General features: G+C 38.6%; 1 protein-coding gene across 7 annotated transcripts in view; it reads right to left on the bottom strand.

Moving 5' to 3' along the window:
* Window positions 1–14,538, bottom strand: part of SECISBP2L (SECIS binding protein 2 like) — a 75,243-nt gene that overhangs the window by 43,701 nt on the left and 17,004 nt on the right. For 6 of the 7 annotated variants that reach the window (XM_072622383.1, XM_072622382.1, XM_072622380.1 and 3 more), the window contains exons 5-11: window positions 13,704–13,933; window positions 13,448–13,472; window positions 12,870–12,985; window positions 8,077–8,208; window positions 2,859–2,939; window positions 2,129–2,296; window positions 1,845–1,986 (exon numbers count right to left, since the gene is read on the bottom strand). In XM_072622383.1, coding sequence (XP_072478484.1) covers window positions 1,845–1,986; window positions 2,129–2,296; window positions 2,859–2,939; window positions 8,077–8,208; window positions 12,870–12,985; window positions 13,448–13,472; window positions 13,704–13,933 — 894 coding nt within the window. The remainder of the gene's footprint in view (window positions 1–1,844; window positions 1,987–2,128; window positions 2,297–2,858; window positions 2,940–8,076; window positions 8,209–12,869; window positions 12,986–13,447; window positions 13,473–13,703; window positions 13,934–14,538) is intronic. The other variant, XM_072622381.1, reaches the window with a different exon arrangement.

Raw genomic sequence — 14,538 nt, 5'->3', positions numbered from 1 at the left:
TCATCACATGCTTCTTTCAGCCCTAACTCTGCAATCCTGAACCTCACCAGCCATTCAATGGCAAGTAAACCATTTAACACTTTCTTTGTTTTTATTCACCCAAACCAGGCCTTCAGTAAAGTCTTCCCTGAATGAGTTAAATCTGTTTCTTCTGCAAAATGCTGTCCTTCTTCTAGACAGTACAAAAAGTTCTGTATCTGATTTTTTGCTGAGACAAGTCCAAAGAGTCTACCTTTTCAGCCTCACTGTGCACCACTTCCTCTGATTCAATCCAACAAGAACAGGTTAAGCACCTACTCTGTGCCAGGCACTATGCTCGGCACTAGGGGGATAAAAAGGACCAGAGGCAACCTCTGCCCTCATGGAGCTTATACTCTATTAGAGGGAAGTGACTTTATATAGAAAATTAAATACAAAATATACACAAAGTCAATGGAGAGGGAAAAGTACTGGTACCTAGGGCAGAGGTGGGGGAAGATCAAGGAGGACAGGCTTCTTGGGAGCTGGTGCTTCTGGTCTCCCATCCATGCCTCTGCACAAACTACCACTCCCTCCTCCTCTCTACCTAATAGACTGCTTCCTCATCCTCTTCTGAAGGCTCAACTTGGATACCACTTGGTGATCTATGATCCATCCATCTGAACTTGCCCACCTAACAATCGTGCTGCCACTGTCCTCTTTACTTAAAGAGCTTCCCTTTCCTCACTCCTACCTTTCCAGTCACTACGAAAGTCCTCCCTCTCCTCCTCATCTCACATCTTATCTGTAATATCCTGCATCTCTCCCAACTCTACAACCAGCACTCCCCAGCAGAACGTGAGCTCCTTGAGTGTAGACATGGCTTTGCTTTGTTTTTGTCTTTGCATCTCTAGGGTAGTGTATACACTGGGCACTTAATAAATGTTTGTGGAAATGAAACAAGTCTTCTTGGGGCTGCCTGGAATAAAAAAATGTTCAAGACCTAGAATAAAATCTAGCACATGGCACTTCTAAATCATTAATCTTTCTAGTACTCTGGAAATAAAGCTCTGTATCATAATAATGTAGGTTATTATAGATGCTACTACATGCACTATTCCACGTACAATATGCATGCCATGGTAAACACGTTCTATCTGCAATGCTATCTTTAGCATCAAATATTAAAAGCAAAGGCTCATACCCAAATAACCCACGGAATAAAAAGCCAGATACTAAACTCTATGTTCAAACTTTTTGCCCCAGTTCAACTTCGCTGCTTATGACTTAATTTGCTAGTAAGGAATGGTCCCTACACAGAAAACAGAGATTAAAAAAAAAGCTATTCCACATCAACGGTCATTTTTTGTTAATGGAAAAAAAAAAGAGAATGAATGGAGAAAAAATTAAAGAACACATAATAATGCTAAGATAAAGTTCTAAAACACTGGCCACATCTGCCAGTGCCCTTTTTAGATTCTCTCAATGACATTTCACTTAATGGGAGTACAAAATTTAGAAGGCACATTTGACAACAGAAATTGTTTCAGCAGAAGGCGAGCCAATTCCATACAAATATCTGATGAATGCATTTAAAATCACCAGTTAGCTTGTACTTAACTGAATAATTAGAACTGGCCAAATGAATGTGATTTTAAAATTTATGAGATTTCGATCTACTAGAATTACTTTTTTAAAGTAAATATCCAGCATCCTACAAGTCTGAGAACAGTTTTAAGTTTTAATAGATTTCTGGGACCCTCTGTTAGTACATGCTCGAAAAACAACTACTTCACCATAAACACACATAAATTTAAATGCTTCTAAATACTGGCGCCATCTGAGTATATAAATCCTCCTTTCCTCCAGGTAAATGATGCCGTCACCTGTATACGACAATGGTCTGGTGTTTGTGATCTGCCGAGCTTTCATGGCCTGCTGCTGCTTTTCCAGAGCTGCCAACATATCCCCTAAATCAAGCTGCACAGGAGCCTTACTCTTCTTGCCAGCTGCCTTTGATAAGGCTTCCTGCAACATGAACAAAATACAATAAAATACACCGGCAAATTTAAGACTAAGAGATTAGTTATATCCCTCCCAACCTTTTTCCCCTTAGCATTTGACAAATTAAGTATTAAAAACCTACAAATGAAAATTATTTTTAACAAACCTGTATTTTTTTTTGCTCCATACTGATTTCTGAATATTCCTGAGCTGTGGCAAGTGCCGCTGCTAATGCCTTCTTCTTTTGACTTTTTGCACGTTTAGGTACAGAGGTTGTAATAGGAATTGGAGTCTGAACTATGTTAATTGGAGAATTTTCAGGTAAGTCATCCAGCTAAGATTTCCAAAACAAAAGTAAAAAAAAAAAAAGAATGGGGCATTCAATTTAAGGATTACTTAAAGATTCTTGGTACCTATAAGAAGAGTAATTTCCTATAAATTAAACTGACTACAATGATATCACTACAATAAATCAAAGTGTCAATGTGGATACCCATTAAGATAATTTATCCAGATGTTTTCTGAGACATGAGTTTATCTAATGACACTTTGGAAGACTTCCATCCTCCATCTTTAACTTCAAATATGTGTAAACAAGAACAAATTCTACATATTTTGTTGACCAATGTTAACTATAAAAATCTACTTTAAAATTAGTGTCAAGAAACTAGCATATGACCTATGTTGTAGGTTTTGCCAATAATAAGGAAATAAATTACATACTGTTATGTAAAATATATATTTATGTTTCATTAATAAAACACTGGTTCAAAAAATGTGCTTGATAAGGGGATTTTATACTTGTATTAATGGCTGTATATAAAAATCAACAGGAGTCAGCAATTCTGCAAGTCTATTCACATTTAGGAACAAATTATTCCAAGAATCAGTCTTACTACTTTTGCAGAAATTTTTTGTTGAATGTTCTCATCCTTAGCATTTCCGGTCTCATTCAGTTCTGTAAATTCATCTTCATCCTAAAACAAAGTAACAAATTTTAAAGTAAAAACCTAAACCGCGTAAAGCAACAACAAACTAATTTAGATGATTTTTTTCATTCTTTAAGAGTGTTGAAAAAGTCTTAAGTTCATTTTCCATTGGCTTTGCCACCATTCAGGCCCTCATTACCTAAAGCTAAGTATACTTTAACAGCCTTTTTAACTGGGCTCTTTGCCTTCACATTCTACCTCTACGTGAGCCCTCCCTCTTAAAAACTCTAACTATAATAAACTTCCCAAAACAAAATTCATATTCCCCTGATCAAAGACCTTCAATGGCCAATGGCCAAAATAAAATACATCTAAATGTAGCCTAGAATTTAAGGCCCTACATAATGTGGGCCTAACTTTGTCTTATCTCCCCAAACTCCCCCAATCCTACAATCTAACCAAAGAAAAACTCACTTTTCTGTGAACACACTCTGAACCTGCCCTCCTAACAACTGTGCTGCCCCTCCTCCTCATCTCCCAGTACCCACATGCCTTCTGCCACTCTCTCCTCCTTTACCCCTACCTCACATGAAGAGGTGGTTTCACTTCTTATCAAAGCTAAGACCGCTCCCTACACACCATCCCACTTCATCCTACCTTCCTGAACAAACCGCCACCTCCGTCACCTCTATTTTCCTTTACCTGCATTCACTACTGCCTACAAACATGTCTCTCTCACTTGATTCTCCCCTCCACAAGCTTTGTCCTTTATCTCTTCTGCCCTTGTGGCTGAACCCTTTGAAATGGCTGTCTGTAGTAACTGCCTCCAACTTTTCTCCGCTCATCCTTTTCTTGGCCTCTTACCATCCAGCTCCCAACTTCATCCTTCCCCCAAAAGTGCTCTCTCCAAAGTTACCCCTGATGTCTTAGCTGCCTCTTCTCAATCCTCATTCTCTTTGGCCTCACCTTATCCTTCATGTTCTCCAGGTTTCTAGGGCACCACTCCCAACTCCTCCATGTCCTCTGCTGGTTTCTCATCCACTTCTCATGCTCTCATCGTAGCAGTCTGCACAGGGCTCTATCCTGAAACCTCTTCTTTTCTCCCTTCAAACTAGTTCCCATGGACTTTACTATCTCTATGCTGATGATTCTTCTTTTAAATTCAATTTTATTTTACTTTTGGTTCCAAATTCTCTCCCTCCCTCCTCCTCAAACCATTGAGAAGGCAAGAAAAATAGAACCCATCAAAAATACGCAGTCATGCAAAGCAAATTTCCACACTGGCCATGACAATTATTCTCATATATACCTACTTTGCCCTAACCTCTCTGCTGTAACCTTCGACTGCCTTCAGACACTTCAAACTCGATGTCCAGTAGACATCTTAAACTAAATATGTCTAAAATAGAACTCATTATTTTCCCCTCTAAACCCATCCCCGACTTCCCTGTTCCTGTAGAGGACTACACCACCCTCCCAGCCCCTCAGGCTTACCCTGGGTATCACCCTCACACGCAGCCTCCCCCATACCCAAACTGTTGCCAAGGTCTGTCAGTATCACCTTTGCCATATCTCAAAAACATGCCCCTTGCCTCTGACACCACTCATGAAAGCCCTCATCACTTCACACCTATATTATTATTGGTGGGTCTGCCTGCCTCAGATTTCTCCACTAATCCATATTCCATTGGCCACTAAGGTGATTTTCCTAACGTGCAGGTCCAACAATGCCATCCCCTTACTCAATAAACTCTAACAGCTCCCTACAGGTTTCAAGATCAAACAGAAAATCCTATTTGGTATTCAAAGCCCTTCATGACCTAGCCCCTTGCTACCTTTCCAGTCTTCTTATACCTTGCTCCCTACCACATATTCTTTGATCCAGTGACAATGGCTACCTGGTTGTTCCACATTCTACCTCTTGGCTCTACGAATTTTGAGGGGTTTTCCCAGGTGCCTGGAATACTCTCCCCTCATCTCTCCCTCCTGGCTTTTCTTCTTAAGTCCCAACTAAAATCCTATCTTGTATAGGAAGCCTTTCTCAGTCCCGCTTCATTCTAGTGCCTTCCCCCTGTCCTGTCCACAATTTGTTGGTGCACACATCTGCCTGCTTGTTTTCTTCCCCAACAGACTGTGAGATCCTAGAGGACACAGATTGAACTTTGCCTCTTTTTGTACCCTTAGCACTTAGTACAGTGACTGGCACAAAGAAATGCTTACTGACTGACCTTCCAGGTCACTTCAGATGCCACCTCATATTTTCCTTCTCTGAACCCCCACAACACTTTCATCTTGTCTTCTATCAATTAATCACTGTACTTGTCTTGTCCTCCTACAAAACCATAACTTCTTCAAATACCATTTCTTCACCTTTAACTGACAGTGCATATGATGCTTAATAAGTACTGGATGATTTCAAACAAAAAGTATTTGGAAAAGAAAACACATTTAATTCTACTCATAAATGTGCTAAACAAATATTTACTGAAATAAAAAGGCAAGACACTATGCTTAATAAGTTTAAAAAATTCTGACATTTTTCTATCTCCTCGTAAACTCCTAATGTTGTGCTTCTCTGCATGCCTTACCCACCTCCTAAGACCTTGTCCCAACTGTGACGTTCAGATCTCTCCTGCCCTCGGAACTTAGCTTCAGCTTTCTCCTTTCTCAATCCTAATCCTACAGCTGACCCATTCAGCTCCACACTGTCTTCTACTCTCATATTCCATGTCTCCCCCGCCCTACCCATCCTTAACCCTGGACTAGTGACTTCATCCACCTGCTCTTCAGGCTGCACCAAAGAGAACTGGAAGAAGCCCTAAGAGGAGGACATTCAGGGACACCCTTGACGTCATCTGCCACTACCTCCTCCTTTACTCAGTTCTGGTGAAGAAGAGGTCCTTTCTCCCTGCCAAGGCCAACCTCGTTACAGCAAACCACACCTCCTCAATCACCCCCAATCTCTACTTCTTTTCTCTCTCCCTTCCCCCCTCCTCCGTTGTCCTAATCCCCTTTCCTTTCCTCTTCTGTTTCCTCTTCTCTCTTTCTTCAGCATCTTCCAATCTATTGGTTTTTTCTCCTTTTTCTCCCAACATGCCCAAATCTCCCCAATTCTTAAAAAAGAATCCTTAGGAGTCCCTATCATTTCCCACTAGCTAACTATCCCTACTAGCTAGCATTCTATCCCCCTTCTTCTATCACAGCCAAACTCCTGTAAAAAGCCATCTTTCTCTTCTAAAGAGAGTTGCCACTTTGCTTTTGACTTCACACAGCAGAACATCTTTTCTATTTGCTGCCAAATCTGAAAACCTTTTCTTTAATCCTCAGCTATCCTGACACTGCCAACCCTCCCCTAGAAGATCTCTTTTCTGGCATGCCTCTTGTATGGTTCTTCTCTTACCTGTCTACCTTCCCTTTCTCAGTCCCTTGTGCTGGATCATAATCCGCATCATACCCACTGTGGGTATACTACAAACCTCTGTCTTGGACCCACTGCAATTCTTTTCACCCTATACTATCTCACTTGGTGGTCTCTCATGGATTCATCTATCCAGATCTATATATTTAGTCCCAGACTCTCTCCTAAGCTCCAGTCTCACATAAATGCCTAATTTCAAACTGAACATACCATTGATTGGCATCTCAAATCTAACATATACTAAACAAAGCTTATCTTTCCCTCCCATAAAACCCTGTCCTCTTCCAAATTTTCCAATTTCTATTGCAGACATCACCATCCTATTAAAAACACCTTCTAGCCTACCAGGTAGCATTAACTCCTCATTTCCTCTCAACACAAATATCCAATTAGCTACCAAATCCTTGTATTTCTACCTCCACAACCTCTCTTGTACTGGACCCCTTCTCACAATTCACACAGCAAAACCCCTCAGTTCTAGCTCTAGTCACCTCTCATATGGACTATCTGAATAACCTTCTAACTGGTGTTTGTTCCTCAAGTTTCTTCCCTCTCTAGCATGTGCTCCACACAGCTGCCAAACTGTTTATCCTTAAATATAGGTCTGACTATGTTACTGCCCTAATCAATAAACTCCTCTGGCTCCCAATTGCCTTTAGGGTCAAATACAAATTTTTGCTTGGCTTTTAAAATCTTCTGTCATTTGGACTCAACCCAGCTTTTTCAGTCTTACTACACGTAACTTTTTTTCCCAAAGGCCTTCTGCAGTTCCTAACATGTGGGACTCCTTATCTGTCCTCCATGACTTTGCACTGTCTTCAGTCCCTAAAATGTGTTCTCTCGTTCCAACCTCCACAATTACTTCCCCCAGGACTCAGCTCAAGTATTCCCACGTCCCCAAAGATTTACCAAATCCCCATCATTGCTAGTACCCTCCCTCTCTAGACTCACTTGTATCTATTTTGTATTGCATTACATGTGTGCATGCTGCCTCCTTCTGCTAGAATGAAGGTTAAACACTGACTAATATAAGCTAAGCCTGGGATTAACATGAAATCACTGTAGTCCTTGTACATACCAAAAACGTCACCTACAAAACCAAAATAACTGGTGTAGTCAATTAAAAAAAATGGACTGCAAACAGCATTAATCTTTACATCTCAAATGATATCTGGAACTTCTTTATCCCACTTGTTCTTCAGTTTTCACAGAAAGAAAAGATGAAAAGTTAGTTCCGATTTGCCATTTTCAAGTTGGGATCTTTTGGTTTTGCTTTTTACTGACTTGATAATGCAGTGGCTGCTACATTAAAATTGGCCTATTAAACATAACTAGTATATTTCAATTCTGAATCAACCAATAAAAAAGAGACAAAATAATGGACATAATACAACATTTGGAATCCAAGAACTATGTGGTCTATGCAATCAGTTATGCTTTATGAACTTCAATCCCTGCATCTGGAACATGAGGAAACTAGCTCTCCTAGCTACGGTTCCTTCCATTATGACCCTAAAAAGGGACTTCTCTTATCCTCAAGAAACTTAAAATCGAATAGGGTATAAATGTTTAAAAATATTATGTGACCAGTGCACTTATACAAGAACAACAAGTATTCATTAATTTTCTCTGTATCCGGTGTCACATTAAGGGCTGGGGATGGAAATACTCAGAATAAACAATCCTTGAGAGATTAATAGGAATAAAATCCAAAATAAATGTCCCATGGCAGAAATCATTAACATCATACAGAGGAAAAGAGAATACCTCAAAGTATAAGGGGTCAGGATTTGGCTCCACTCTGTGAGACTGGCTGCTTAACGGTTTACTCTCTTGCCTCTTCTGCAAGCTCTGTCTTCTCTCTGAGGATGTGCTATGTCCACGGCATCTGAAACCAACCTAAAAAAACCCCAAAAACACAGAACAAAAAAAAGTACTAGGATTTCATACTACTACCTTTAAAAATTACTTAATTTAACATAACAGTCACAAATGAGAATGTTAACATACAAAAATGTAAAAATGTTTTTTTCAACATTCATTATCACCAGCATTCTTAAATTGTACTTAAAAAAAAAATCTGTTTAAATATGGAATTTTCAAGGAAGTTGATATATCAAAATAACTTTTTCACTAAAACACACTCAAGTAAAATACTGTAACTCTGTTTACAATATAACAAAATGCTCAGCTTTAAAAAGGGCCAAAATAAACAATGTATTAAACGTTAATCCTACCTACTTTCAGATCACTTCTTTTGAAGTACTCAATTTATTATGTTAGATACTTTCCTTGCATAGAAAAATGTTAAAGCATTAAAAACTACAGTCTCTAAGCTACCTCAGCTTTTAACCAAAACTCTTAACTAAATTCAAACAGTACAATTACCAGATCCAGAAAAATCTTGAGAGGAAATGCTTTTACACATGCTTTGAATTCTGAAACTTTTTGACGTTCTTAGGAGCTGGCTCTTATTCCTAAGAGACAAGCTGATAAGGTAGTGACGACACACTACCAGAACCACAGCCTGAGAAATTCTGTTCTTCTCATTGGGCCACTGGACACATGACAAGGGACTAATGAAAATACTGGGCTTCTGAAAGCAGAGCAGAAAGACTGTGAAACATGGCATCAGGTTACCTGGGATCTAATCCTAGCTCTGAGACCTTGGGAAGTCATTTAATTTTTCTAAGACTCAACTGCCTCACCATGTAAATTATACGAGTTAAACAAGATGACATCTAAGATCTCTTCTGCTTCTAAAATGATGACTCTGAATTGAAAAGTGACAGATTTGTATCAATTTGTGTTTCTCTACAAAGCCTTCATCTAGTATTTCATCATGTGGAGGTGACTACGGGTCCTAAATACAAAAACTAAACTTACTCACTTTATAGGTTTGAGAAACTCTAATAAAGATGGAAGGTATCATTTGCAAAAAAATCATTAAACTGAAAACGTAAGTACTAAGGAAGGTAAACATCTATAATTTCCAGATTGTTACTCATAACATCAATGCTTATGTTAAATGTTGTATGTTAAAGTAGCTTGAGTCCTTTTTAAAACTGATTTTTTCAGTTTTGCAAAATAAATTTTTCCTGGTTGAGACAAAACATACACAATACAAAGTCAATAACAAAAAGGTGTTTGTGAGCTTTACTGTTAAATGATAAAGCCTAAAATGGGGTAGGTCAGAATAAAGAATTGCACAGAGCTTCTTCAAAAAAAAAATTAAAGACAGATGATGTGACTACTATGATAAATAAGGAAATAGAAAAAAAAACCAGTTACAAATCTTTAGGTTTCAGTATCAGAAATAAATATTCTGCTGAACATGATATTCAATTACACACTATACTTCTCCCAACCCTGCCCTTTTTATATTTCTTATCCTTCCCACTGAGGAAAAAATACAAGATTGTTTTTATCCCCTCCACATACTTTCTCCTCTAATAGCCTGCCAGGTCAAAACTGAAGTCTTGAATTTCTGAAAAGTTTGGCAAAATCAGAATTTACAACCTGAAGGTAGGAATTTTCACACTTTATATATTTCAAAAATATGGCAATGAAACTATTTAATGGAGTTAATAAAGTCTTTCATTTGGGTTTAAAAACTTAATTTATAAGCACTTGGGCTTGCTAGACAGCAGTTTATCTGAGAAAGATCCGTAAGTTTTAGTGGCCTTTACACTCAATGAATCAACAGAGTGACCTGGCAACAACTTTAGGCTGCATGAAGAGGCCAAAATCACGAGCTAACAGCTTTACTGTATTAGCTCTGGTTAGATCACTTTTGAAATGTTCTGTTCAGTTGCGTGCCCCACATTTTAAGCATGACATTGATAAGCTAGACACTGATCAGAGGAGTGCTCAGGATTAACTGATAATAAATCTGATAATAAAGGGCCTTGACTCCAGACCATCTGATAATCAGCTGAAAACTAGGGATATTTATCATGGAGAAGAACAGGACAGTTACCTTTAAATATTTAAAGGGCTGCTACATGGAAAAAGAATGAGACATTTTTGTTTGGCCCCAGAAGGCAGACTCAAAGCAACTGATGAAACTGCAAAGAGGTCAATGTCAGCTTGATGAAGGAAGGAATTTTTAACTATTACTGCTACCCGCAAAAGTGGAGAAAGCTCTCTTGGGAGGCAGTAAGTTCCCCTTCGTTAGAGGTCTTCAAGGAAAGGCTGAATGACCTTTGGCTGGACTGTAGGAGGAGTTCTTTTTCAGTTACCAGTACTGGAAAAGAACACAAACCATGAGGATTCTCCCAAGGCAGATGACATTCTATTAATATTTATCTGTTAATAAAAAGTAGAGTTGCTTACAATTCCTGCTTTAAAAAAAAAAGTAGATCTTTGCCTAATAAGTTTTCCATAATAATAATTTGTTCTTCCAGTTTTCCAATTTAAATTCACGGTACTGGTACCTAAGGATCAGTTCTCTGAAGTTTCACCAAGACCAGATGGAAGCAAAGATTCGTGTAACTCAGCCACTTAGCAGCCTATCACCCTACTGCCATCAGAGAAAGCGATTTTTTTTCCTTTAGAAATGAAAAAAAAATTCTAGGTAAGTTCATTACAACTCTGGGCTAGTTACCAGTTTAGCAATTCAATAAGCATTTGTTGCCAAAGGGTTTAAAAACCAAGACCCCTAAAACCAAGAAGTTCCAGGCGGCAATAACTCTGCTTCGCGGAAAAAAGCTGATTCTTACTAATAAGGACAAACTGTCTGCTAAAGCAGAAATGATGGGAAACATCTGGAAGAAGCAACTATGCCATGTTACAGTTCATAATAGTCAGTAAAGGGAAAGTGGGCAGAGTTTGATGCCCACCACAAAAATATTCAATTTTCAAAGCTCAAAGTTAAAGTAAGTAGAATACTATGACCTAAAATTCTATAAGGAAAGCTAGTCAAAGAGAGTTAAACTAAATAAAATTTTAAAATCCTGACAATTCATGCAAAGAAGAAAAAGAAGTTCTATTTAGAAACTAATGTGAACACACAGGGAACTCGCTGAACAACTTTGGTTTTGAAAATACACATACATAAAATGGAAGCAAGGGGAAGTAAATGACAATGAATACAAAAAAACCCAGCACTGTACTATGAGAACAGCGTCAAGAATGCTAAAGTCCAGAACAAGTTAAAAGTTGCTAATTGCTAAAGGTAAGAGACAGATTTTTTTAAAGCTATTTTACAGGCAAAAGGAAGCTATAAGAAGAACGGAAGTGATGTTCTATCCCCTAAAATGAAGGGAGCTTTTACACTCTAAAGAGTGATACCATAATGTCAGTAGAGAGATTGTCCAACAAGGATCATAGGAAAAGGTAGCTAGTAGTCCTCAGTAACTCCCTGTTGAAGGTACTGAAACAGATATTTATTAATCTGATAATAAGAGAAGTCTACCTTCCCAGGGCAGTCTGCTCCCTTCCTAGGTAAACCCCAAACTTGTCAAATCAAATGACTACCTCCCACTTCTCACCACTCACAGGCATAGTCTAAAAGAACAACCTAAAAACAGTTATTCAATACTGCAAAGCCCTGGGGTACAAGTGGCATTTCTATCTATTCTGCTCATTAAGAGCAAGGGATTAAAAAAGAGAAAAGTAGATTTAGAAAGTGAAAAGCTGGTGAAGATGATCATCCCTGAGAATGGGTTTCAGAAATGGATCTGCACTATGGCTAAAAGTATAGGAATGACAAGTTTCTAAACAAGGATGGCACCTAATAAAAGCTGGTAAGGATATTCCTTGCTTAAAGTCTTACAAACCTAATTGAAGAAACTTTAAACTGAAAAGGCAGAGTGAACAAGAAAGTTTCTTAAGCATATCTACCAAGCTAAATTATCACAGACAGCTGCTAGAAATACAGGAAAAATAGATGAAGCTAATATGCTCAAAAATTCAGAGGATAAATACAAAAAAGAAGTCAATGATAAAACCTTCAGGTGTCTAAATATAAATTCACAAAGTACAGGCACTGGAAAAATGTATTAGGAGACCTAATATGTGGAGGGACACTTGACCTCACAAGTACCATAGAAACCTGGAATACGGCTTTAGAAAAGAAAGATGATAGATTACAGGATGGGACATGAGAGAAGAGCGGTGCTACATATTAAAAAGATCTCATTAGAGGAGGAAATCCAAGAATCAGAGAAAGGAAACACAATTAAGAACATCTGAATGAAAATCAATGGAGGTAGAAATGGAGGCAATGATAATTACTATGTTACAAATATAATAAATGAGGAGTCTGGGAAATCTCTCAGGGGAAGGAACCCATGGGGAAAAATATCCAAAAATGCAGCAGAAATGGGGATGAACAAAGAATCAGGACCCTACGAGAAGTGGAAGCGATGACGTCAGGTGGCACTGAGACGGCCTTCCCCATTCAGGGGCCTCACTCCCCTCTCGTGAAGTAGACGGCTATGTCACTTCCAGGTCTGAGGAGTGAGGGCAAAGTCTCTGTGCTAACAAGGGCACAACAGGACTTCTAAACGGCGCTGAGGTTTAACTCCGACTCTATGAATCTATGAAACGGGAGTTACCTGTGAATTATTTCTTTGCTCAGTCTGCCTTCCACCTCGAGAAAACGGCTGATTTTTTTCCATCCAAGGTTTTTTCTGAGTTGCCTGAGAAGTTACATTGGACCAACTTGTCCCACCTACAAGTGATGACAAAGATTTAGAAAAGGAAACAAGGAGGTCAAGGTGATGAAGGAGGGGAAGGAGAAGAGGAAAATGATGTCCTATGTTTCTTAATTGAAATAAATTCCACATCAAAGTCAGACAGACTTTAATACCATATTTAAACACAGAATATAACCTTGGAAAATTCTCAAAATTTTTTTTTATAAAATTCTTATTTTGAACACATGCTGTATCTTGCCATATACTTTCAAGGTTTTTAATCTGCTCAAGGGAGACATCTGGGTTAATTTCAACTTTTTTGGAAGACTTACAGTTTTTTAGTTTTGTTTTTTTCCATTTTCAAATTTCATCTATAGAAGCTAAAAAAACGCTTGAAAGATCTAGGAAGGAGCATGAGGAAACAGCAAGAAAGATGACACAACATGGAGATTCGTAGCAAGTAGTGGATGACAGCAGCAGAACACTGAGATAAATACCTGAACATATGGATGGTTCCACAAGCTAAAAATAAGAGAAAAAAGTGTTAGAGGTGCACTTTAAGATAAATAGTTTTAACTCTGAAGAAAGCTTCACACCATAAATACAGCATGCGCCCTACAAATTTAAGAAAAACAAATTTCCCTCTGTTCATTACTTTTAACAATAAATTTAAAAGAAAAAATAAATTCAATGTAAAATAAATGTTCAACCAACACCCTCTCATTCCCCCAATTCCAGCCAGTGAGTACATACATTAATTGTACCAGAATCAGCATTTCGGGAAGTCATCACGGTAGCCTGATTGTGGCTGTGTTTGGGGCTGCAGTAACCACTGTCGCTGTCGATGTCAGCTTCGCTAGCTCCTTGCTCACTAGAAGATTCTGCTGCAGGGTGGGATGATCTTCTCCGTCTTCCCTTTGATTTCCAGAGCATCGTAGTAGTACTCTCTGAAAGAGACTTGTTAGCAATATCTGATGGAAAATCTGAAAGGTAAAGAAGGCATAACAAGACTTTGTGACAAAATGTCATTTATGTGAACATCCAAGCTTACAAATCTCACAAAATAAAACATCTGGCTGTAAAAGAAAAATGCAGGTATGTATCAGCCCTTTGAAATGGCAGCCAAAAGGCTCACTATGCCTTCTCACCAGAGTAAAAAGGTGGTTTTTGAAGGCTATTCCAGCAGAGCACAGCTCTAAAAGGTCTTGACTAAACCGGAACAACTCTTGGTTTTGGGATGTGACTATAGATTACACTGGTCCTCTGAAAAGGCTCAGGATAAACACTCACAAGGTCATTCAGCCCTGGACGAACTTGAAGGCAGAAAGCCTTGGGTGTGAATCCTCCTTAGGTTCTCACTCCTTGGCCATCTGTAAGATCTCTGGGTTAGATTTATCAAAACCTTTGAGGTCCCTTCCAGCTACAAACCTATGATCTCCATTCTACAGTGATGATGATGAAGCAAGACCAAAAGAAGCAGAAAATGCTAAGAATGACAGTTTTAGACAACCTACAAAACATTAACCGTTGGTACTTGAAATGTGATCTTTGTCCAAAACAAATGAGTTGAAGTAGACAAGAACTAATT

This window comes from Notamacropus eugenii, chromosome 7, assembly GCF_028372415.1.
Source record: "Notamacropus eugenii isolate mMacEug1 chromosome 7, mMacEug1.pri_v2, whole genome shotgun sequence".
Lineage (NCBI taxonomy): Eukaryota > Metazoa > Chordata > Mammalia > Diprotodontia > Macropodidae > Notamacropus > Notamacropus eugenii.
Note: the sequence above shows the minus strand (reverse complement) of the source record. Positions and strands in the feature narration are given on the sequence as shown.